General features: G+C 45.2%; 2 protein-coding genes across 2 annotated transcripts; both read left to right on the top strand.

Moving 5' to 3' along the window:
* The first annotated feature begins 219 nt into the window (after nucleotides 1-219).
* Nucleotides 220-8,361, top strand: LOC142899231 (putative E3 ubiquitin-protein ligase HERC4). The gene is made up of 23 exons (XM_076042722.1): nucleotides 220-531; nucleotides 637-757; nucleotides 1,137-1,207; nucleotides 1,474-1,695; nucleotides 1,801-1,892; nucleotides 2,167-2,297; nucleotides 2,436-2,560; nucleotides 2,700-2,776; nucleotides 2,879-2,985; nucleotides 3,099-3,158; nucleotides 3,244-3,349; nucleotides 3,768-3,966; nucleotides 4,388-4,527; nucleotides 4,623-4,736; nucleotides 4,838-4,936; nucleotides 5,214-5,330; nucleotides 5,662-5,802; nucleotides 5,898-6,067; nucleotides 6,210-6,273; nucleotides 6,365-6,435; nucleotides 6,908-7,091; nucleotides 7,184-7,286; nucleotides 7,672-8,361. The coding sequence occupies exons 1-23, from the start codon at nucleotides 321-323 to the stop codon at nucleotides 7,899-7,901; spliced, it is 2,955 nt and encodes a 984-aa protein (XP_075898837.1). The 5' UTR covers nucleotides 220-320; the 3' UTR covers nucleotides 7,902-8,361.
* A 1,444-nt stretch (nucleotides 8,362-9,805) lies between these two features.
* snrkb (SNF related kinase b) lies at nucleotides 9,806-24,836 on the top strand. The gene is made up of 5 exons (XM_076042696.1): nucleotides 9,806-10,272; nucleotides 11,173-11,473; nucleotides 11,702-12,096; nucleotides 19,906-20,047; nucleotides 21,388-24,836. Exons 2-5 carry the CDS (start codon nucleotides 11,244-11,246, stop codon nucleotides 22,445-22,447), a joined length of 1,827 nt encoding a protein of 608 aa, XP_075898811.1. The 5' UTR covers nucleotides 9,806-10,272; nucleotides 11,173-11,243; the 3' UTR covers nucleotides 22,448-24,836.
* Nucleotides 24,837-26,272: the final 1,436 nt, after the last annotated feature.

The following is a 26,272-nucleotide window of genomic DNA, read 5'->3' as shown; positions in this document are numbered from 1 at the left end:
ACTTGTGCACGTGACATTTGGCTAGCAACTCTGTGTGAAGTCAGGTTAATCAGGAAGAAAAGAAAAACAGAATGCGTTTCATCAGACGTACGTATTTCCAGCCCACTTGGTACGACGACAACACACGTAGCGGAAACGAAAGGAGAGCGGCGTGTTCACTTTCTGTTTCGTTTCTCTTACCTCAGCTGTTCCTCCCCTTGTTACGTTTGGTACGCTTACGTCTTAAGTTTTGTTTTCGTGTCAAAACATGGCTCCAGTTTCGATTCTGGCTATCGGCTCATATAAGTCAGCTGCCGCTCGGGTGCAGCCACTCTGTCGAGATGTTGTCGTGGGGGCAGGACAGCCGGCGCGGCTTTCGGGTCAACGACGACACGGCGGCCGACGGCGTACCCGTCTTCTTTCAACCCGGATATTCTGTACGTGAGCTGGCCGCGAGCCGCGGAGCTCGCGCTTTTGTCTGCGGCGGCGGAGATGCGTTCATGATCCGCGGAGATGAGAGCGACGCCGGGAGGACGGGAACAGTGAAGCACAGTGAGTTTTCTTTTTCCTCTATGTGGAGAATGACTGACTGACAAGTTTGCTTCGTCACTGAGCGAAAACAAAACACTGCTGTCTGTCTGTCTGTCTGCTTTACAGAGCGTGTGAAAGGTTATAAGAAGATTCGGGCCGTGAGTTGTGGCGATGAAACTGTCGTCCTGTTGTCCGAAGGAGGGACTCTTCTGTGTGTGGACACAAATCAAACTTCTCTCGTTCCCAGGTCAGAACCAACTGGTTTACTCTTACCTGGATATGCATTACTACCATTTGTGTTGCTTGCATATACCTGGGAATAAATGCAATGTATTTCATCATTTAACAACAACAACAACAACAACAACAACAACAACAACAACAACTGCTGCTGCTACTACTAGTACTACTAATACTACTACTACGTGTTATGTGCAAGGTGTGGGTTTTAAAGTCTACTTCTAAGAAAAAAAAAATGTGATCGTTTTATTTTATCTTCAAAACAACAACAAACAAGAACCATTAAGGAACAAAACCGTATTAATGGGAGAAGACTATTCATAGTTTATTTATTTGATTATAATTAATTGCAAAGCCAATGTCTGTGATGTTTTCTGATCTTCCAGGACACCTCTGTCCAGCACAAAGGTTGCTCAGATTGCCTGTGGGAGCCAGCATGTGGTTGCCCTCAGCGAAGGTACTGTTGTTTACGAGATTTCTTGAACGAACGAACAAACGTAAAGAGATGTTGCCCGTGCTCACTGCTGTCATAACAACTCTTAGCGGTCTGCCTCAGTCAATTTGGCATCAGTTTGAAAATGCTGTCTAACAAAGGCCATTAGTGGAAGTTGTACAGTGTGAGCAAGGTGCTCATGCCAGGGTGCAGTGTGTTTAATTATTTATCGCAGTGATAATCCAAAACAATATAATTCCCAACCACTTGTCATTGTTGTTTCTCCACAGCTGGTCAGGTGTATGCATGGGGCAAGAACTCCAGAGGCCAGCTTGGTGTGGGACAGTGGGAGCTCTGCACAAGTCAACCCCAACACCTTCGATCTATGTCCCTGATCCCACTTGTTCAGATTGCTGCAGGGGGAGAACAGAGCTTTGCCCTTTCTTTGTCTGGAGGTGTGTTTGGCTGGGGTAGGAATGACTGCGGACAGCTTGGATTGGGAAACAGGACAGGTATGATAAAACAAAAAAATACAAAGAACAAAATTCAATGGCATTTTTAATTGTCTCATGCACTTTTTGTCAAATAAAACCTGACTGATAACAAGTTATCTGTAGACCAACATGTGCCAACCACCATTGATTGCCTGATCATGAAGAAAACTGTTCACATTTCCTGTGGGAGGGACCACACCGTCATCCTCACAAAGGTGAGACGAGAAAGACTGGTGGCAGAAATGGCACCGTCACTGGCAAGCAAATACCCATAAGTAACCTAAGACTCTAGCAACTACGTAGCCATCTGTCATTTTATTTCAATTTGATTGAATTTTTGGTTAATCTTCAGTGTTGGCATTTATCGTAATGACTAAGTCTTTCCCAAAGCATCTGTATTATATATTATTTATAAAAAATAAAAAAAAAAGAAACTGTTCAAAACATCATCACAAATGCGGTGTTTTTTGTGACTTTTCCTTTTTTTAGGATGGTGTAGTGTTTACATTTGGTTCTGGTCAATATGGACAACTTGGGCACAACTCGTTGAATGATGAACTGCGACCTCGACTGGTTGCAGAGTTATGGCGAGCGACGGTCACCAAGATTGCCTGTGGATGGTACAGTGTGGTTACAAGCATAACTGTAGTTCTCTTTTTTTTTTTTTTTTAATACACCTTGTCAGTTAGGCAGTTAACAAAATTACCCAGTTGAAAAGTGAAAGGCTTCTCCTTAAAATGTCTCTTTTTTCCAATCAGGTATCACACATTAGTGATGACAGACCGTAAAAAGCTCTACTCTTTTGGACGTAATACTCATGGTCAGCTGGGACGCGGAGAGGAGAGCCATCCATCAGTGCCACTTCCTGTTCATCTGCCACAAGGTCACTGTTAAGTCCTTTTTGTTAAGGGAAACTCAATTTAGGAAGAAACAGCTAAAACACTGAATGTGTTAAAAACAAATTAGAAGGGGAAACAGTGTTGACTTACATCAATAAATAGCAAGACTTACTGTTTTTTCAGACGCCTGTAATGGTCGCGTGGTGAGAAAAATCTTCTCAGGAGGGAACTGTTCCTTTGTGACATGCTTGTCCATGAAGGTAACAAATAACACAGAAGGTCACGCGTCTGTGACAAATTTTTGTTGTGGGGGGGGGGGGGGGAAATCCAAGCACAGTTTTTCTTTTTTCATTCATCTTCAGAAAGCCAACAAAGAGGCCAGTGTCGACAACGCAACACCGCAGCTTCATGCATTGATCGACAAATGGGTCTCTCAATATGATTCGAAATCACGGACAACTATTGAGCAGTAAGTCTAACGCTGTCAGAATTTTTATACCTCTGATTCATGCATGTGTGTGAAATAGTTGAGTTATTTTATTTGCTGTTTGTTTTTTTTTTCCTCTAAAAATTTTTTCACAGAGAAATCCGCAGCACTTTTTGCTCCGCTTCCTATTTGAATCAATGTTTCCTGGATCAAAGGTAGACAATGTTATGTTGCCTTCACTTATGTTTTTAATTTGTCTAAATTGTATCATTGCACTTACACCAACTGTTTGTCTGACAGAAAAGACAAGCATTTCGGGACCTCTCCCAAGTGCTGCGGCTTGAACTTGCAGCTTGTCCAGGGCGCTTTCGAGAAACTTGCAAAGAACGCTCACCTCCTGTCAGAGGTAGGACACACACGTGTGACTTGGCGCCGGCTTTGTGAGAGCTGTGCATAAAGTTTGAATTGTGACTTAAGGTTAACCCCTTTGGTTAGAGGCCATAAGCCGTTGAGGTGTTTCATTCAGGAACAGCAACATTGCTCCCTGAACTGGACAAGCAGCATTGCACCAAAGATGCAGAAATGCAAAATGTACCTTTGTATACTAGCATGGAACTAAAGTTTGATTTTAAGGTCCACTGACAAAGCAGGTAAAGGCTCGGGTGGTGGCAAAGCTTCTGCATAATGGACCCCTATTATGGGAATCGTTAAATGGGAACTGGTTATGAGTCATAACAGAATTTTAAATATGCAAATCAAAACGAAAGATAAGAAAACTCTGATACAATAAACCTTTGGATCGGTGCGTCATATAATCCAAACAGGTGGTAGCCGCTGCCCTGCAGGTGTTGCACTCTCTTGATGAGAGCCCGGCAGGAGTGGAAGGGCTGAGGATCTTCTTGCTTCTCACCGAGCTTCTGCATGTAACCCAGAGGTCTAAGGACTTGACACAATGGATAGAGTTGACCGATAAGACCGCTGCTGCCATTCAGAGACTTTCTGACAGAGATAAGCAAGTCATAGGTACGACCAGAGAGAGTACTTCCACTTTTGAGATATTCTCTTTCAGACGGTATTTGAAATGAAAGTATTATTATTGAATTAATGAAAATATTGTGAATTGGATTGTTTTCTTGATATATGTCATGCAATTTGAATATTGACCAAAAAAACAGTTCAGAAGTGTGTATATCCCTCACATCTAGGGAATCTAGTCTTCAGAGCTAATAACAACAATAGGAAGCAATATGAAAAGCTATCCCAACCATTGGCAACTATGCGTTCCTAAGCTTTTTTTTTTTGTTAGTTACGTAACGTGGTACAAGCACCCCCCGAAATTGCTTTGTCTGTTAATTGCAAAGAATTATTTTCGTCAGACTCCTTTCAAACCTGCTTCGCTGAGAGTTTCACCAGCACTTGTGTGCTGCATTTTCTGTTGTTGCAGGGGATTGGTGGTACTCGCAGAACCCCACCATCATGCAAAGACATCTCCAAGTGTGGAAGGTGGTCGTGTATAGAAGGCCGACTTTCCCTTACAGCTCTACAATCAAAAATGTTTTGAGAATTTTGGAGTGCATGTACAAGGTAGTATTGTCGTATTCTTTCCCTGTCAAATAAGCTTGTGTGTTCTCCATCACACCCACCTCAATTAACACAGTCCGCTATGCGATTGTTTAAAGGTCAACAGCCAAACGACAGGACGCCCGAGAATCCCTGAAAAGAAATTTGCGATGGAGATACCGCTGTGGACCATTGCACAGGAGCTAACTTTTTGGAATTCAGCAGAAGAACATGTACTGAAAATGACTTATCTAACTGTTTTATGCACTCAACTTTACATGTATTTTTGATACATGTGGTTGCAGCTAATCACTGATGTTTTCTTTTCTTTAAGGACATTGATGACGAGGACTTTATTCTTTTCAACTACACATTTCTCATGGATCTCAGATCAAAGAAAACAGCTTTTGATATGTTTGCTCAATTCACAAAGGTAACTCAAGTCCAGAGCTTTCCACAGGGGAAAACATTCAATCAATGCTGGGTATTAGTGTTTTTGGAGAACACAAACAATCACATATCACATCTCAACACTAATCACATTCATCATGGACTTTTGCAAATGTGATGTTTGGAAAGGTTAATGTAAAAAAAAAAAATACATATCAAAAAGTTTTGAACATGTGTCTGTCTCAACCCAACATGTGAAGTTGTATGTCCATATTAAAACTGACTAACATGGCACCTGAAGACCTGGGTTTTTCTTATAGGCACAATTCATCATCCCAGAATGTTTGGAGCTGCACCTGAGGCGATCCGCTCTTGTGGAGGATGCCTTTGCCCAACTGGCTGCTGTTGATCCTTGCAACTACAATAAGCCATTAATGGTAAACCAGGATGAGGTCGTCACAGCACAATCAAATGAATTCACACTGACCCTCTGTCACGCACATTGAATTGGATTGAATTGAACTGAATTGAATTTCCTTTATTGTCATCATACATGGTGTATGACGAAATTGTCGTGGCATCCTCTATAAACAAACACATTTAAAACAACAAAAGCAAAAATTGCAGCAGCATCCTGTAAAGTGCATAGTCAGTAATAACGTAACGTGAAAGCAGCAGTGGTCAAAAAGAGTAGTTTAAAATTCTGATACAAATAATAACCAATAATAAGTGTGTATCTGACAACAACTCAAACATTGTGCCTCTCAGGTCTTTCTGGATGCAAACACAGAGAGGTCACTTATCTACCAAAAAGACCTTTTCCACCGTTTGTTTGACAAGTTGGTGTCCACTAATCCTGAAATGTTCCAATTCAATGACGCCAAGACCCTGGCTTGGTTCCCAACCACAGTAAGACTTTTTTAATCTGGATGCAGTTTTCTAACCACGTAACTCTCACTTCACGTGGAATTTCTGTGGATCACATTCTACTTTTATTGACCCAGGTAACACCGGAGGACAGGAAAACCTTCTACCTTTTCGGGGTTCTGTGTGGACTGGCTTTGTACAACCGCAACGTCATACAATTACCGTTCCCTCTGGCTCTGTTCAAGAAGCTAGTCGATGCAAAACCGACTCTTGATGACATGAAGGAGTTCCAACCTTCTGTTGGAAGGTCAGTGTAAAACAACCTCTCATCAAAGAAACCTTTCGTTACGTCTTTATTGAGTGGCATTATGTCAGTCTGATAATAGCACTTCATGTACAATGAAAATGTGTCATTTAATCATAACTTACTATTTGTATTGTGTTTTAAGGTCTTTAGAAGAAGTCTTGAACTATGACGATGACCTTGTAGCAAACCTGTACTTGGATTTTACGGTTGGTATTTCACCTGATCAGTGTTTTTTGTTTTGTTTGTTTTTTTCACTTCACTTTTTTAACAGTGTTCTCCCTCATGATTGATTAACAGATTAAATGGGACGGGAAAGAGGCTACACTTGATCCTCAAAATCCTGAAAAGGAAGTGACCAGTCAAAACAAGTAAGAATCGAGAAAATGTTTCATCCGTAAGGGGAAATTTGCAATTTCCATCTTTACTGAATGTAAGGCAATAAGAAATTGGTATGTGAAGCTCTAGGTTAGAGCAACTGCCCTTGAGGCGGACAAACGAATGAACAAAATGAACTTGACCACCTACCTGCCTCTGACACAGAACTTGGCTAAAATACATTAGTGCTTTATTTATTTATTTATTTATTATTTTGGATAAATAAAACAAAACAAAAAGTCTCATGTATGGCAGCAGAATTCTGGCAAATCCATCACTGATAGTTGGTCCTCTTGGAAACAGGACATGGTAACACAGTTGTGTTGCTTTGCTCAGCTGCGCTCTCTACCGTTGAAAAATCACTTATTGCCCCGTTCAAATTCGTTATGCATGGCTTATAAACATATTATCCTTTTTTTCTGACCCTGGCATTTTTTTTTTTTTAAAACAATTCCTCCCAACCAGGAAGGAGTTTGTGGATGCCTACGTGAATCATGTCTTCAACACGTCCGTGCAGGATGTGTTCCAGGAGTTTGAGTCGGGCTTCTTCGAGGTGTGTGACAGTGATCTGGTTGGCCTTTTTCGGCCAGAGGAGCTGCAGGACGTTTTAGTAGGCAAAGACGTCTATGACTGGAACAAGCTGAAACAGGTACACTCAAAATATACAAAATTAGACACTGTTTATTTGAATGTACAAAGTCATAAAACACCTTCTTGTCTATTTTTTTTTTAACTTGTTAGAACACACTTTATGGATTCAACTGTGACGCTGACCACCCCATCATACTGACGTTTTGGGAGGTATTTGATGAACTGACTGAAGATGAGAAAATGGATTTTGTTTGTAAGTATCTTAATTGATCACTGATTTTCATAATATCATGATTGATCATTTGATTATTTTGGGGCTCCTGGAGTTGCTGGTCTGGGGCTGTGGTCTGGGGCTCCAGACTAGAGCCCCAGACCAGCAACAGAGAACTGAAGCAAATTAGTTTGCGATTAGTTTGAATTTAATTCAAATTAGTTTGAATTAATTGAATACATTTGTAGCCCATACGTGAAGCTTACACCGTTTTACCAGACAGATACTGAACTTCACTTGAGTAAAGCGATGCTGAAGTGATAGTATGGATTTAGCCAATCACAAACACAGATAGCAATAGTGACATATATCACCACAAAATGAAATGGAAGAAAAGTAAATTTAAAATCCTCTTTCTCCTTCTCAGGGTTTGTCACTGGTTTCCGGAAGATCCCTGTTTTTGGCATCCAGATTCAGATTCGTCCTAAACTAATCCTGCACGGCTCTCCTGATGAGTACTTCCCAACAACTCTGACCTGTCACTCTATTCTGGAGCTCCCTGGATACTCCAAAAAGAAAATCATGCGAAACAAGTTGAAAGCAGCTCTGAATTCAGAGAGAGTATTCTATGGAATGGCATCTGAAAGTGAATCATAGGGCGCTACCTCAGGGTTATCCGTTTGGTCAAACTTTTCACTGCGACTTCAGCTTTGGGGATTTTTCCAGGTGGAAAACCTTCTCATCTCTAGAGAGATAGATAGATAGACATGCACTCAATACACACACTCAACATTACCTAATTCTATTTACATAAAGTGAATGATTTGGATGACTCTTTACAGAGATGGGGCCATGCCTTGTTGATCTTTTTTAATGGGTGATCAACTTTTTAATCGTTTGCAGGTGCAGGTACAGCTGTTATTATTGTTTGCTTTTATTATTATTATTATTATTATTATTATTATTATCATTATTATTATTATTATTATTATTGTTGTTATTGTTGTTGTTGTTGTTTTTCAGGCAAGTAGATATTACTTGAATGTTTAATGCTTTTAAATGGTGAATATCGCTTGTAGTCAGTGTAACACTCTTATTTTAAAATGATTTGTTATTGTATAGTGAACGCATTAAAATGTGAAACTTCAAAAATATAATCGAGATGTTTGAATCGGTTTTTACGAGGTGTGCTGTGGTGTGTACTTATTGGTTTTCTGTCCGATAACTATCAAGAATTCCACTTGCAATTTTCATCCGTGTCCTGAGATCTAGTTCTCTCTCAGTGTGATTCTCTTTACCAACCACTAGAGGGCATCGAGCACAAACGTGTGACGCCTCCTCGACGTGTGTTGTGTTTCATTTTTACCGTCCACTATTTCGACCTAGAATTTGTTCGCTTACATTGACGTGGAACTGCTATTCTAAGTGTTGAAATGAAATGCGCCGAGTGACGAACTTCTTCACTGGTTGTAGAGAAACGTAGCATCATGTCATGACACGATGAAAGAATATTGAAACTACGACGGAAGCAGTCACGACTAACACAATGCACCAATTTACCAACGTATCACAACATTAAGTTGATTGGCTTCATTAACATTATTGTGAATACGCCGTGGGAATGACCAGAATATACAGTCGGCGTGCATACAAACCAAGACGACGAAATGTGAAGTTTAATCGCATGTGGTAATAACTCTTTCTCGGTATATGAACACCTCAAATGAGCTGAGTTCTAATGGAGATGGGGAAACACAAAGGAAACTGCAAGGAAAACAAAGACCACTAGATGTCCCCATAATCTTGCAGGGTGGCTGGTGAATTGAAACAAAGAGCATCTGGGACGAAGATGAGATCACCGGCCAAGCCGAATGCAGACTTTTGCTGCTTTTAAATCATCATCATCTCACTCCAGAAACAGTGGGAAACACACAGAATGCATCATTTTCTTGAATGCGACAGTGCGAGGGGAACCGCAGTGTGTGTGTGTGTGTGTGTGTGTGTGTGTGTGTGTGTGTGTGTGTGTGTGAGAGAGAGAGAGAGAGAGAGAGAGAGAGAGAGAGAGAGAGAGAGAGAGAGAGAGAGAGAGAGAGAGAGAGAGAGAGAGAGCCATGATATAATACACAGATGCTGGTGTAAACAGACGAACGAACGAGCCAAAATCAACCCGCACTTCCTAAATCATTGAGCCATCACTGTCTGGCAGGCTGAAACTTTACACATCACAGGGAGACGTTGCGTGTCTGTCTCTAATTCAACTATCAGCATTTTAACGTCAAATGTCAACTTTTCATTTTGTTTCTCATCATCCTCGATTATTTTTGCGGCTAATTTGCGCAGTCCGGAAATGTCTTATAATATGTGACGCGTGTCCTGATCAGAAAAAGCCCCACAGGTCACCGAGCCTGCATGGCCTTTGGAGGAACGCACACGTCGTTAGAGACAGTTATATAATATCCTCGGACTTGGCCACTCAACTCATTCAGACCCTTTTATTCCGTCTCTCCCCGCTGTGCTGTGCTGTGCTGTGCTGCGCTGCGCTGCGCTGCGGCTGGGCACGCACGCAAACACGCACGCGGCCGTCTGAGCCGCGCGGGAGCGAGTTCGGAATGCATTGACGTCACAGAAGGGGAGCCGAACACACGCGCCGAGCATGTATTTGGGTTGAGTGGGTGCGCGAACGCGCAGAGAGAGAGAGAGAGAGAGAGAGAGAGAGAGAGAGAGAGAGAGAGAGAGAGAGAGGTGTTCTTCTTCTTCTTCTACTAGTGCGGTGCGGTACGGTGCGGTGCTCCTTCCTCCTCCGCAGCCTCCACACCACCGACCAACCGACCGACCAAGGGATGAAGTAGTAGCGAGGCGCGGGGGAAAGTATGGGGCCGTGCGCGGGACAGCGGACGTGAAGTGCGGGCGAGAGACGGAGGGGAAGGCGGCGCTGACGTATCTGACGGCCGCCCGGGATTCGGCAGCCAAGTGGGAGAAGACGGAGCAGAACCGCGAGCGGCGACGGGATATCTGTTCACGCCGCGCGGTAAGTTGAGCGGCCCGCTCTGTGTGTGTGTGTGTGTGTGTGTGTGTGTGTGTGTGTGTGTGTGTGTGTGTGTGTGACATTACTGCGGAGCTGTCAATTCCAGGTGAGGTTTCTTGCTGCTGGGGGTCTGTCCCCCCCTCGGTACCGTTGAATTAGCAGGTAGCCAGCGGCGAGAAGCACGCGGACAATGTGGCGGCCCATTATGTTAATTGCGTAGAGTTAAAGTACGTCGTCGGCACAGCAGTGTTGACTACAGCGAAGGCTGCTGCTGCTGCTGCTGCTGCTACTGCTGCTACTGTTGTTGTTGTCTCTTGCCATACTGGTGACGCTGACGGGGGAACTGTGAGAAGGAAAAATAACGACAGGTGACAATGATGCGCGATGCTAGCAGGTGAATTTATTATTACCTGGGGGCGTGGGGGGCATATCTCACGGTGACGTCATCAGGCCCAATGCCCCCTGCTGACCCTCTTAAGCCCGAACTAGTGACACACAGACACGCATTTACGAGCACACACAGACACACGCACGCACTTCACATACATACATTATGGTTTCCAGTTGCAGTATTGATCCACGGCCCAGCTTGCCATTTGTGCTGGATGGTTGTTATTTGAGATAGAGATGAACACACACACACACACACACACACACACACACACTCTGCAAAGTAGTGTATCCCACCCTCGGCTGCTCTGTGTAATATGATGTCTTATGCTGCCATCTGGCCCGTTTCATGCTTCATTTAAAACTTGTAATGTACAACAAAAGATGTAAAATGTGGGTCAAATACAGGGCAAATCAGTCACAACGGACCTCATCTTCTGCCCTGTGCGAGAATCGTCGGTTCTGTCATTTTCTTATTGTGTTGTTGTTGTCGTTGTTGTTTTGTCCTGCCAGGCAACCCTCCACCCGTGAAGACCACTGCACCACCATCATCTCCCCTTCGCTGATTTCACTCCATTCCCAACATGGACCCTTCGACGGACGTAGGCTCCGCCCAGGAGCCCAGCAAGAGCTGCATCCCCGCTCGCTCTGACCTCACCGGGCTCTATCACCTGGGTCGAACGCTGGGCAGGGGGCACTACGCCGTGGTCAAGCTGGCCCGTCAGATCAACACCGGTCAGCTTGTGGCCGTCAAGATGATTGACAAGACGAAGCTTGACGTCATGGCAACGAGCCACCTTTTACAAGAAGTGAGGTAAGGGTGAGAACTGAGGACGAGATAATAAAAGGTTGTGGTGTAAACAAGGTTGAGGGCTAAAAAAAAAAAAAAAAAAGGTATTAAGTGTCGGTTGTTTGGTAGATTTTGAGGTCACGTGTGTTTGCAGTTTGTGAGTCCGTTGGAGTCCGAAGCTAAAAATGAAACATGGTTGAACAAAACACATTCAGAACCTTACAAAAAAAAAAACAACGTCTTTTTTTACAGGTGTATGAGGCTGGTGCAGCATCCCAACGTGGTGCGTTTGTACGAGGTGGTGGACACGCCGACCACCCTCTACCTGATCATGGAGCTGGCCGAGGGAGGCGACCTCTACGACTACATCCTCCGCCACGAGGGCGGCGTCGCCGAGGCCACGGCCAAGCGCCACTTTGCGCAGATCGTGCGGGCCGTGGCCTACTGCCACCAGCTGCACGTCGTGCACCGAGACCTGAAGCCGGAGAACGTCGTCTTCTTCCCCCAGCAGGGGGCCGTAAAACTGACGGACTTCGGCTTCAGCAACCTGTTTCAACCTGGAACCATGTTGGCCACCAGCTGCGGTTCGCTGGCCTACTCGGCCCCGGAGATCCTCCTGGGCGAGGAGTACGACGCTCCGGCTGTGGGTGAGTGGCGAGGAATTTGCTCTGAGTTGTTGTCGGCACGGGAAAAAAAACGGAAAGGTTCTTTCTGACGGGGGTTACCAACTTTTCCAGAGACGCCCTTCCCAAACCATCCATCCATTTTCGATACCAGCTTGGTCCTGCAAACTCCACATAGAAAGGTCCCAGGCCGGGAATCAAACCCACAACCTTCTTGTGGTTGTGCCGACCGCTGCACCACCATGATGACCCTTCACAAAAACCAATGTTACAAAATCTGTCAAGCAATATCAACTTTGTAAAAACCCATTTTTATTTCCTGATTTATTCATTAATCTTAATCCCACGACGGAGCAGCCTCAACGTGATTAATTATTCCAGATACTCTATATATATATATATATATGTATATATATATATATATATATATATATATATATATTTCCAATAACATACTTAACCTTGTGTTTACAGCGTCCCTCAAAAACGCAGATCTGTATCAGCTCCCTGCGACGGATGCTTTGTTTTATCTTGCACGGAAGGTGAAGGCTGATATGTTTCATGCGTGCAATCATGCGCGCAAGAATCTGCAAGGCTGTGCGCGTGCGTGCGCGCGCGTGTGTGTGCATGGGATTAATGTGTGCATCTGGGTCAGCCTCAGCCAGAAAGTTAGTCCTGAGCCAACTGGTCACGTTCCGCAGTGAAACCCAAGACCGCAGCTCGCAGCTCGGGCTGTCGGACTGCACAGCACAGCAAGCACTTACACGTCCTTGTGCTGTGTGTCCGTCTGTGTGTGAGTGTGTGTGAGTGTGTGTGAGTGTGAGTGTGTGTGAGTGTGTGTGAGTGTGTGTGAGTGTGTGTGAGTGTGAGTGTGTGTGAGTGTGTGTGAGTGTGTGTGAGTGTGTGTGTGTGTGTGTGTGTGTGTGTGTGTGTGTGTGTGTGTGTGTGTGTGTGTGTGTCCTCAGATAGAAAGACAGATAGCATAGAGGGAAATCACCATGCATCAGTGATTATCTGCAGCCAAGAGGTTGGCCAGCGCTACTGGGATCTGCGCAGCGTCAGAGTGAGAAAAAGAACACTGATGGGTTGTTGTTGGTGGTGGGAGGAGTGGAGGGTGGAGGGGGTGGGGGCTGGGGGGCTGGAGGGGGGGCCCTGCACCTTCTGTCTCAGGGACTTTAGGGGTCTTATCCTCTTATCTGAACCAAGGCTGGATTGTAGTTGGGTGTTGAGGATTTTTTTTTTTTTCAAACATTATTTAAGTGAAAAACTGCATCTTGCCGTGTTCTCAAGGTACCTCCTCCTCTATGATCAGGAAATGTTCTTATCCCAGAGAGTCTACAGCCGATGGCAAGAACTGCCTTTGCAAAAAAAGAAATAAATAAAGAAGGTCAAAGCCAACATAACAACTTTATTTATTTATTTATTTATTTATTTATTTATTTATTTTCATGTTACCTAACAGCGTTGCCTAATTAGCATGCCGCTCTCGTTAATGGGCCAGACGAACAGTCCCTTCACAAATCTTCTTAGAGGGGGGCGGGGCGGGGAGATTCCTCTGGCCAGGCGGAAAAAATGACGCGAAGGCTCTTTGCTCCGCACGTAATCTGCCGTCTGCAGTCGGATCGAACGTGAAAACGCTGACATGTTCCAGGAAAAAAAAAGCGACCTTTTGACTGGTGGGTCACGATGGCTTCTAAAATGTGAGGGTCACAGCATTAAAACAAAATATGTGTCTTTGAAGCCCCACGGTATTTTCGCTCTCTATTGAAATGACTCCTAAACATTGAAAAATGGGTGAAATACAGCTATTTTATGGCTTACTGAACACTAATATAATTTTGTCAACTTCTGTGGGCCGGATTAGGAAGCTTAACGGGTCGCATACGGCCCCCGGGCCGTAGTTTGCCCTTGCCCGGTCAAGACATTCATCTCTTATTGTGAGATGAATAAAATCCCAGGTAATAGGACGGATAAGTGCTTCTTTAACTTTAGGAGGACGCCCCCCCCCCCCCCCCTTCCTGGCTGGGGCAGATTCAAGCAGTGGTGAAGAAACACCTTCATGTGTATTCAGAACTTGGCCGTGACTCACCGGAGTTTCTTTCTGTTTTTTTATTATTTCATCCTTTTCTCCCTGGGTTTCTTCTGTTTCTAAAAGCGACCTCGCAGAGGTGGTGCGCGCGTGCGCGCGCGACTTCCGCGTCGTTACGGCATCCTCGACTTTCTGCCTCAGCTCACCCGCAAGTGCACTTTGCTGTTTTTCAGTGGGCTCTGACATCACTCAACCTGTGGAGACGGGCGGTTATGTCATCACTCTTAAAAGACGTGGACGCGTCCATCGCCTGGCACAAACATGCTGTGTGTGTGTGTGTGTGTGTGTGTGTGTGTGTGTGTGTGTGTGTGTGTGTGTGTGTGTGTGTGTGTGTGATAATCCCGAGCTTCACAGAGGCAGAGATGTCCCTCAGTGATCTCAGCTTAGGAAGGTGACTCATAAACCCCTTTGCTTTGCGCCCCTGCACAAACACAAGCACAAACACAAACACTGACTGCTCTGTTTGGCCTCTTTGATATCGCTGCCCATAAATAGACTCGCTGTTTGGTTCTCACCGCTAGGGCTCTGGACGCCGCATGCGTGCGTGCATCATGTGTTTGGTGATCAGTCATATGATGGGGTCGGAAAACGGCGAGGTCTGCCGGGCTTCTGTTCCATTTGTGTTTTCCTCCCTGGGTTATGTAATAGCCTCCCATTACTGTCTGCGCGCTAGAGCTCCGGGTCGTCATGTTAATGTTAAGACTTCTAATTGGGTGCATGGCTGAGAAAATAGCAAGTAGATGGAGGATTACTACTCACGCTGTCCCTTTCCTAAGCCAAGTGGACTTTTTTTCTATTATAGCGGAGTGATTAAATTAGGCATGAAATGTTTTATTTGTATATTGCTGTGCTTTGCCTGGAAGAAAAATGCAGGATGAAATTGATGGATGTTTTGCGATGCAGAGATTTGCCTCAATTTGAGCAACGAGATTGAATTAGAATGTTGTGTCTGGTAGTTTGGAGTATTTTTTAAAGTAGATTCCTTTTTTTTTTCTTCTTTTGATTTTGTCCAATTTCTCTGTAAAACACTGCAAAAAGGGAAAAAAAAAGTTTTTAGTGTGTTCACACAGAATTTTTGCACATTTGCAGTTCTCTCAATCACTGTTCATTAGACGTTGGTAACGGTTTTCATTAAACACTGAAGTGTTGTTAAGCACACCTTGAGTGATTTTTGTGCACTCGCAACGATCGCAGTGCATTCAAGAAGATCCTTCTTTCACTGAACTGGTCATGATGGAGTTCAATGCAGAAATGAGTTGGTGACCCCAGACCTTTAAACGGTGGTGTGTGTATATCTAGATACTGTAGATACTCGCTCACACATTTACTAGAAGTCTATTCATCTGTTCCTTATCACTTACCCTGCCTCCAGCGCTTGTGGTTGCTGAAGCATATCACGGCCATGTATCAGCGGTGGCGCAGTGGTTAGCGCTGTCGCCGCGGCGGCGGGTGGATGGATGGATGGATGGATGGATGGATGGATGGAGCGGTCGTGAGCACTCAGCCGTCAGTACTCTCCCAGTGACATTGCTGAAATACATTAACTCCATTCACAGTCTCACCTGGAAATGTCTGTCTTTTCTAAACGTGCTCCTAGCCTCTCTCTCTCTCTCTCTCTCTCTCTCTCTCCCTCTCTCTCTCTCACTGCCGTTATATAAAAAAAAAGCAGTTAGCAGAGAAAGCCTGAAATCAAAGGCCTAAAAGCCTTAACTTGTTAAAAACCCGTATTTGGAACATGCTTGGAGCGACACTGGGTGGAAACTATGCACCTGTTTACATTGTAAGCCTTAAATAGCCAATGAATGCCGTCGGGACATGTGGCTATAATAAGATGGCCTGCGTGCGTCAGCTGTAGAGGCTCACGGTGATAAACAGCCCCGTTTCTGCTCCCTTTCTCAAAGTGGACCCAAAGCTCTGATGTCTGAGGTCGGGTCGGGATAGAGCACTCTGTCGCAATGACCAGCCACCGCAGAGTGTTATGTATTGAACCAGAAGCATTAAGTTGTATCCTGAATAATGATTTTCCAGCTTTTGTCTCTGGCCGGCTGCCTCATCTCCACCACTCATGCCGGTGAGTCAGAAGTGGCGTTGCCGACGACGACGGCGGCGGCCTGTTGCCCGGTCGAGAGCCGTCAACAGTTGGATGAAAATGCCTTGTCAGTGTTTTGATATAAACCCCAGGGCACCCGGGCTGTTTACATCAACACTGAGGACTTTGCCCAAGATTCTAAAGCCCTTCAGCAGCGCACCCGTAAGACACGTTGGTTGTTCATTAGAGTAGCGCGGAGAACAATTATCCCCTCTGAGTTAACGCAGCAAGCCCCAAAATAGTCCCGTCGCTTCAGGCGAAATTGGCAGAAAACAAAATGTTAAAGAAGAGCAGCAGCGGCGACTCTTGCTGTATTTTAAGGCCCGTAAAGCCGACATTAACAGTCCAGGGGAAAGCACTTTTGGATATATTTTTGGATTTTCATTAGAAAATTCAAAATTCTGCCTCTCAAAAGAGTTGGCAGTAGTTAAAAGTTTAGGAAATTAGCCCTGGCGGGTCATTCTTTCAAGATGCAAGTGTTTGTGATGAAAGAAAAGCTTTCAAATCTGTTCAACAGCCACACGAAGTGCTTGTCTGATTTTAATTTCGGTGAAAATATGGTTCGTAAAAAGATCGTATTAAACATCTTAACAAATGACTCTTTGGTTTATTGAGTGCAACAGCTTTTGAAGCTAATCAAATGCAGTTTCACCAGACATCATATACACTAATACAGATAGTTCAAAGGTTGCGTAACCAGCAGTCGCATCCCTATCCTCAGTTCATAAATAATTGTCTAGCTGCCTGCCTTATCAGGCTCATTGCCATCCGGTTCCAGCAGGGTTGTACCATAATCACCTACATCAGATGCTGATAGGCTTTGTGTAGCTGCTAGCCGGGGGTCACTGAGCCAGTGAACAAAAAAAAAAAAAGCTGCATTTTTTTTTTGTTGATGTGTGTGAACTTGGACTGCTTGGTTTGCCTTCATGGCCTCTTCTGACATAACGCGGTCTTGGAAATAAGCGGTTTCACAGGGGTTTTTCCTTGTTTTTGGATTTCTTTGGCACCGCCATCCAAAAGACATCCCGGCCTGGTTTCTGTTCTTTTCCAGCAGCACAGCTGAAGTATGAGATCAAACTTTTCCAGCACAAAACCTTTGGATCGGAACCCGAAACGCTTCAGCCAGTTTACCACCATCAAAGTATTTTACCGCATGCGTGCGTGTGTGTGTGTGTGTGTGTGTGTGTGTGTGAAAGAGAGTGTGTGTGTGCTGTCAGCAGGCCACTAATGCATGTGGGAATGTGCAATATTCCTCAGCGAGGAGAGAAAAGCACACACAGCTCCCAGTGGCCTCCACTCCCAGTTGCATAACGCTTTGCCAGACTGGAATGAGCGTGCTCGCGAGCGCGCACGCCCAGTTTACATTGTACGGAGAGGACTGAGGGCTTTTGTTTATACTGTGAAGTGGGGCAGCGGCAGAAGTCGCGCAGAGTCATATATGGAGCTGGACGAAGTGCAGGGCTCCGTTTTCCATGATACAGTGTTTGGCTGGCCGGATCCACTTTGTAGGATTGATCACCAGCTGGGGTTTATTTTTATGTTTCTACTCTTTGGAAATACTTTTTTGACAGAAATTTACTTTTACATCACTGCACGCATATTTGAAAGTCTCACAATACTGCATTCAGATTTCAAACGTAAAGGTCAAGTGTGTAACATTTGGCGATGTTGAAGAAGAGACAGCGACGTCATGGGGTTTACATTTTAGATTGCAGCGTCTTTCACTCTCCTTCCCCCTCCTGAGCTTGCCTGTGAGCTGCGGTGGCCTGCGCACCCAAACCTTGTCCACCTTTCTTCTTCGTTGGTTTATTTGAAGATGCGAGCAGTCGCCCTAATTACGAAAGGCGCTGTCAGGCGAGCTGGATTGTCCACGCCGGGCTTCCTTACAAATATGGCGCTGCGAGATGGTAGCTGACTGGGAGCAAGACCCTTGCTATATGTATATTCTTCTTATTCTTTTATTCTGAGAGTAAGAAAATGGAATGACTTTTGTTTATACTGTGATTTTACACTTTTATTAATGTGTCAATTTGCCAATATAAAATATATATATTTTTTTTAAAGTAAAGTTTTTTCATTAATGAATCATATATTTGACTTGAACAAGGCATGGTTGGGACCCATGCTGGTAACGTCACGCGAGTCATGGCAACGCAAAGGAGGAAATTACGACAATATTTCACATGAGTATTTGATGACACACCGGGACTTCCCCATGACTGGATGAGCCATATGGTGTGTGTTATATTTTGAGGTGCAGAAACTTTTAGCAATCAAAGTGCATTTGAATGGGGGGGAGAAAAAAAAAAAACTTCAGAAACGGTTGCAATGTATCCAACTCGCGTAGCAAAACATGGTAAATGAACCCAGAGTCTGTACAGAGCGTTCCGGCTCTTTTGTTCCAGCGTTTAGGCGAAAGACAAGAAGAGACGGAGGGAAGAAGACGAAGAAGAGAGGGATTGTTCTGAGAATAGCACAACACCACAACAAGCCTTCTGTTGCCATGGTGTGTGTGTGTGTGTGTGTGTGTGTGTGTGTGTGTGTGCGTGTGTGTGTGTGCGTGTGCGTGTGTGTGTGTGCGTGCGTGCGTGCGTGTGGATTTCTTGAATCAGCCTCAGTTCACAGTGTTCTCGGGCGGCTGCGGTCGAGGCAGAGTTCTCGTCGGCCTCCTCGCGCAGGCACAGCGAGAGGAGGGCAAAGAGGGGAGGGGAGGAAGGAAAGGGAGGGGAGGGGAAGGGAATGGAAGGGAAGGGAAGAGAGGACTGTGGAGTCAGCACTGTCAAGAGTGCGTGCGTGCGTTCGTGCACTTTGAGTCCGAGGTCAAGAGCACAAAGCCCGGTGCTCTGCTGCTCTACCCCCCCCGAATATAACCGGACATCCAGCCGTCACTCATGGGCTTTTTCTTTCCTTTGGTATGCTGAGAATTCCCCGCACGTCGCCTGAAAACGGATTCATGTGCGAGCTCGAGTGTCCGGTCGCTGCCGCATATAGCAGTCAGTCGGCTTGAGCTGCCGACCGGGGGGGAAATCCCGTCTCGTCAAAGAAGACGCTTATCCATGCAGCAGGCCCTCAGACTTGTTTTCTTGTCATCGTTGACTGCATGCAGCCGACGCTAAACATTCACACGGGAAGGATGCTTTTTATTCTTTTGAGAAACGGGATGCTTTACACGCGTTCATCGCGTCACAGAATCTGTTTGCATCTTGGATTGTTTGTGTTTTATTTAATCAGGAATGAAGACCGGATAGAAGGCGGCCGTCCTCCCTAGAGCGCCCACAGTGGCCCTGTGTAGCATTCTAACTCGTGGCCCCTCAGAGATTCATTTTAGGAGAGTCTCTGAGGAGATGTAAAAAAAAAACAAAAAAAAACAATGAGAAGCAAAAGGACAGGAAGGCATTTTACAAAGTGGAAAGAGCCACACGGACTTCATTTATTCCACATCCTGGCTGTCGCACTTGTCATTCCCGCACAGCACGGCACAGCTTGTCCCATCCGACACACAGACGTGTGTGATTTGAAGATAAACCAACGTGCCCCGCAGAGTTCAAAATGCGATATTAAAAGGGAGGAGGCTATTTTCGGGCTCGGCATGATGATTTTCTATTTAGGGCGGATTCTTCATGCTTGTGTGTGTGTGTGTGTCCGTGTGTTCCAGATATCTGGTCCCTGGGGGTGATCCTGTACATGCTGGTGTGTGGAGCGCTGCCCTTTCAGGAAACCAACGACAGCGAAACCCTGGTCATGATCCTGGACTGCCGCTACTGCGTCCCCGAGCACGTCTCAGGCGGCTGCAAAGAGTGAGTAGCGTCCGTCGAGATGAACCCGGCCTCTGCTCACTGTGGGATTCACTGTCACGACACAGGGAGCCGGCTGTCTCTGCCCATTCATATAACCTGAACTGGTGGTGGTGTGTGTGTGTGTGTGTGTGTGTGTGTGTGTGTGTGTGTGTGAGAGAGTGTGTGTGTGTGTGAGAGTGTGTGAGTGTGTGAGTGTGTGTGTGTGTGTGTGTATATAACTATATAGATAGATAGATAGACATATATAGATATATACATACATATATATATGTGTATGTATGTATGTATGTATATATGTATATATGTACGCATATATATATATATATATATATATATATATATATGTGTTTGTGTGTATATATATGTGTATACATATACTGTATAAACACATGTGTGTATAGAAATAGATTGAAATAATCAAATGAAATACACAAAACACAATAAATATCAGTATGTGTGTGTGTGTATTTATATGTATATATATGTGTATGTATGTATGTGTGTGTATATATATATATATATGTACACACACATATACACTTATATGTATATGTGTGTATATATACACATTTGATTATTTTAGCCTTTCAAATACAAATGAACTGTCATCTGTGAAGCTCTGGCAGCAGCGTGTATTTCCTATTTTTCAGAGGCACTGCAACACACCCCAGCAAACACAAACTCACATGAGCTCATGTGAGTTTCCTTAATTTCCTGTCAGTCCTCTTCCCTTCCTCTCTGACAGGCACATGCCTTGTTTCTCACCGCAGCATCACAACAGCCTCTTGAAACGCTTACCAGTGAGGGACCACCTGTCGGGCGAGTGAACGAGGTGGCGTTTGGTTCAGCGTGTGTTTCATATGGCAGTGAATTGCAGCGTGAGGAAGAGGCAGCAGCGGCTCAGGGTGTACGCCCTGCTGTTCTTTAATATCGCCTTAAACGGCTTCATCAACCGGCTGCTTTGTCAGGTTACTTTGCAATGCAGATCCTGGAACATCTGACCCGGTGCTAGTCATGCGATGGAGTTAGCGATCTGTCACATGACGCAGCGTCTGAGTTTGGAACAGAACAGAAACAAACCTCCTGGATATCAGGAACTCATAAGGGGTTTTTTATTTTATTGGATGTCATGCGTAAAAGGTGACATCAGGTCATTCGCTGCTCAGTCACAGCTCAAAGGAACAATTGAACCAATCACATTGCTGTTTGCATACCCTGTTGTTTGAGCCACGACACACATAATCCCATAGATTCACATATGCTATATTATCCTAACATGACGCGACAAATGAAAACCGTTGAGTCTCTGAATTTGAACACCTCACTCTGCTTCCCGGCAGCCTGATCTCCAGGATGCTCCAGAAGGACCCGACCCGCCGAGCCCCCCTGGAGGAGATCCAGGCCCACGGCTGGCTGCAGGGGCTGAACGACGCCCTGCTCAGCCCGGAGGCCCCCCCGCACTGGCTGTCTGGGACCATGTCCCCCGGCTCGCCCCGCGCCGGCCTCCCGGAGTGCGGGGACCTGCTGGCGGCCAGGTCGGCCCCTCAGCAGCCTTTCCCGGGACCGTGTCAGCCGGCCCTCAGCTTCACGCTCCGCCCTCCGGCCGTGGAGGAGCCCCCCGCTCCCAAGAGCCTGCCTGCGCTGCAGCAGATCTGCGAGGAGGAGGAAGAGGAGGAGGAGGAAGAGGTGGAGCAGGAGGAGGAGGAGGAGGAGGAGGAGGAGGAGGAGGAGCAGGAGGTGAACGTGGACGTGAGTTTGGGGACGGAAGCTCCAGTGATGTTGGAGGTTGACGTGGCCACGAGCGATGAAGGGGAGGAGCCACCAGCGGGGTTGATGGAAATCATGGAGGAGGGGGAGGAGGAGGAGGAGGAGGAGGAGGAGGATGAGGAAGAAGAAACAGGAAGTGAGGACGGCGAGGATGTGATTTCAGATCAGCCAATCAGTCACGGGCCTCCATGCTGTCAGCTGCTGTCGGAGTCCTCCGGTCAGGAGTCGGAACCCAACAACAACCACACCCACAAACCCCCTCCATCCGAAGCCTCACCACCAAAGACCATGGCTCCGCCCCCAAGCACTGCTGCCCCGCCCCCTCCGACCACAACCGTGCTCATCCCTGGCGACAGGGACCCTCCAAAGGCAGGAAGTGAAGGTGCTGGGGAGCAAAAAGCCGAGGCAGGCAGATTCCAGGCCCACAATGCACCTGGGGGCCGGGAGGAGGCGGCGGCGGCGGCGGTGGCGACCCCAAAGGTGGAGCGGGGGGGCAAGCGGCACAGCGTCAAGCTGCGGGAGAGACTCTTCCACTTCCCGCTGTGCGAGAAAGCTCTGGCCTTCAACCTGCCGTCGCACAACAAGCCCAAGATCCTGCCGCTGGCGCAGTACAACTGCTGCCACGTGCTGTGAGCGGCGAGCGGCTAGCGGGACTGGTTCAGCAGCTAGCGGGACTGGTTCAGCAGCTAGCTGGTGACTGGATGCAGAGCAACATGCGGGGCCCCAGGGAAAGTTCTTCTGCAGTCGCGGAGACTTTTTTTGTTTTCGGGTCCGAGCGTTGCGAGAAGCCTGAAGTGGTGGCCGAGACCTCCTGAAGCACTAACGAGCGGTCCGGCCATCGCGCTAACACTCCAATTCTCCACTGCGGTGGAAGCGGACGAGGTTCACGCCACAGCAGTTCCGAGCCTGTGCTGTTGATGCAGTAGAACTGCATCAACCAGACCTCATTTTGGCGACAGTGGACCGACAGGAAGGAAGGAGGGAGGCAGAGTCTGGAACTGCAACACGTTCTTCTTGAATAAGCTACACTCTCTGTTTCTGTCTGTTTTTAAAAGGTGCCTGTGTGAGTGAGTGAGCGAGTGAGCGAGTGAGTGAGGCCACTTTGTCATTTAGATTATGACTGTTAAAAAAAGATCAGCTTTAGCACTGAGTGTTTCATATGTTCCAACACGCACGCACACTACCGGTCAGAGGTTTGGACACGCCCTCTGTAACGATCATGGTCTTTCTTTCACTTTCACTGTTACGACTATTTGCCCTGTGAATTGACACGGAAGGCATCGAAATTATGAATGAACGCGTGGAATTATGTAGTGAATAAATTAAAAAGCGTGAAATAACTCACACATTTTGTATTTTAGATTCTTCAAAATAGCCACCCGCCGTATAAAACATATTTTAGAGTTTGTATTTACTACATAGTTCCATGTATCTCATACATTGATGTCTTCAGTATGCAGTATGCATCTGCAATGTAGAAAGTGGTAAAGAGGAAGAAAAAGAAAAAAAAATTGCATGAAAAGGTGTCAAAACTTCTGACTAGTATCGCGTGTATGTGTGAATACATACATATATATATATAAATATATATATAAATCTCCTTTGAACCAGCTTCTGCTACAGAGTAGCATGCATTTCCTCTTCCCTTTGCACAACCTGCTCCTGGAAACAGTTTCCAAACCTTTTCCGTTTCAGCTCCGACGACGAAAGACTGAGACTGTTGTACGACCATGCTGTGTGACCTAACGCGATAGGAAATGACACTGTGTAATATACGCTTGGCGAAATGACGCTCTGTTTTCTAAAACGCTACATAGTCTTATTGATAAGGTGACCTATCATGCTTCATATATATACATATATATATATATATACATATATATATTTATATATATATATATATATATATATATATATATTATTCACCAGATCAGTAATCGGGTAGCAGGTCTTCCACGTGTTCTCCAACTTTAAAAAGACACCTGAAGAATTCACCACAGTATCAAAGCTTTTTTTTCTTCTACAGTGCCATTTATTGTTGTGTGGTTTTTTGGGTTTTTTTTTTTTAGATACCAGCCATGAGGGTGATCATCAGACTCAGCGAGCTCCTTTTACGACGGTAGTAGTTTATTTCTGCTGTAATTGCGGCGCCCCCTCAGACTCACTATCGCTGGACGCTCGCTCCCTCTGCGTGTTGGTACCTGCAAAACTGAGCAGCTCAAACCAAAATAAAAATGAAGTAAATATAGGAAACATTTCATTTTTTGTTAACGTGGTGAGTAACTTCTTCGGCAGTCAGAGATACGGTTTTATTTTAGGCTACAGCAGGTCCTCACTGTGTCGTTTTTTTTCGTTTCGTACAACTTGACAGGCATATTAGCTCTGAAGAGATATGTGACTCTGCATGTTATATAATCATAATATACCTCCATATGTCTTGGCTCCGACAGGACATTGTTGTTGTGTAGCTGTAAAGTACCGTGGTTGGGCCCCGCTGAACAGTGAAGTGCACACGGTACCGGCCTCGTTCAAGCTGCTCTCTGGACCAAAAATATTCGGGTTCTACTCACGTGGGTTCCTTTCTATATGGTGTTCTTAAACCACATAATGCCTCTTTGTCGTTTCTCCGCATTCCCGTTTTGCACATTTTCTTTCTGTTCTCGTGAAGGACACTGGAGAAGGCCAAAAAAGCTGGACCACGGGCCCCACGCGCTCCTCCTGCAGTGAAGCGAACGCGGCGAAAACAGTTTTTGACTGGATGCTCGCTGCCTCCAATTTAACAGGATGTAACAAGTCAAATGTGATTACAACTTGCACTCGCTTGTGTTTGCCGTGGAAGCATTACATCTGCGCCGAGAAGGGATTAAATCACGTTAGTTGTTCCTCGGCTCAATGCAGCTAAGTCTCTCAAAGCGTTTCTCTGTCGGACGACCTGCATTGTAACTAGGATGACGTCTCTATGAAGCCATGAAGCTATTTTTTTTTCTCTATTTATTTATTAAAATGGATTTCATGGATAACATTGGTGTGTCGAGTGTGCTTTGATGTTTTCTGCCTCCCCTCGCAACACACACAAATCAGAACCACACACATCAGCTGTTAGCTGTAAAACTTTCCCAACAAGTTGGGGGGGGGGAAACACAATAATTAACTGCTGATTTGCGACACAGTTCTGATGAATCCAACTCTAGTTTGAAGGCTAATGTTGGCATAAAAGCTTGTGATGTTTTTAAGCTAATGTGTTTCGCTACACTTTCTCCAAAATAAAATGATGAAGCCTCCAGGGCTACAAGCAGAAATTTCCATGACGTTACTCTTCAGTATTTGACTCACGAATAGGAGATACATTGACTAAGAGTTGACATTCTGTTGTTTATTTTGCCAAAAGGTATTCAATGCTTACGGTCCTGAGCATAGTACCATTTTTATTCTCATGCAAATTGTTTGTCATTTTATTTTGTAAAAACACTCTTTAGTCTGAATTCATAGTTTTTCTTTTTCTGTTTATGAGTTTGTTTAATGTCACGCAAGCAAATGGGAGATCGTCAGATGTTATGATCTGTGACATAACACACACACACACGTGGTAATATTTTCTAATAAAAGATCTCCATCTTTATCTTACACTAGCAGGCCTGCATCCACGTTACAAGAAAATAAGCGGCTAAATAAAAATGGTTAGGTCTGTAGTGCCCCCTGCTGGTTGAAATACGTGGAAACATCAAGCAGCAAAACACTCATGCGGTGTTAAATCTGCGAGCAGATCATCAAATCCACTTTATCAGTTGGCGAAATACCCCAAATCAATAGAAACCCACTTTGCGTTTCGGTTTCACGCGCCACTTGAGACCACGTGACCATTATTAGCTTAATTGGATGCACTTATTTTCTCAGTCATTTCGTTCTTTAAAACACTACAGTGACTTCTTTTTCTTTTTCTTTTTTGTATGCACTGAGTTGCTTAACAGGACGGTGCCGAACAGCCAACCAAAGTCAAATAGCTCACTTGGTCTAATGCCATGCAGGTCTGTGGGGTCAAAAGACCACTTGCAGGTTCATCGGGATCCCTCAAGACACAGCCACGTCAAATTTGGGGCTTCTAGCCCATGAAAAAATGTCTTCCTCCAAGGTGGGGCGTGACAGAGAAAGTTTGAGAACCACTGCTTCATAGTGTCACGTTGCGTTGTTTAATGTGGTTTTCCTTTTCCGCCACTAGATGGCAACATAATATATTAAATTGTGCACACTGCAGTATTTCTGTCTCGCTATATCAAATCAAATTCCTCAAATACAATAAATTTGGGAGCATCTACAATTGAGCGGCAAAGAAACAAAAAAACATAACAGTGTTAGATGACCTGACTCTGACAACAATAGGAAGGCATTTACACTTACCTGAGGCAGACTGCCAAAGATGTATTAATACTTCATTTGAAAGCTTTACTTGACTGGCAAATG

The sequence above is a fragment of the Nelusetta ayraudi genome, unplaced genomic scaffold (assembly GCF_046127955.1).
Source record: "Nelusetta ayraudi isolate G7.1 ecotype Tasmania unplaced genomic scaffold, CSIRO-AGI_Nayr_v1 ptg000071l, whole genome shotgun sequence".
Classification (NCBI taxonomy): domain Eukaryota; kingdom Metazoa; phylum Chordata; class Actinopteri; order Tetraodontiformes; family Monacanthidae; genus Nelusetta; species Nelusetta ayraudi.
Note: the sequence above shows the minus strand (reverse complement) of the source record. Positions and strands in the feature narration are given on the sequence as shown.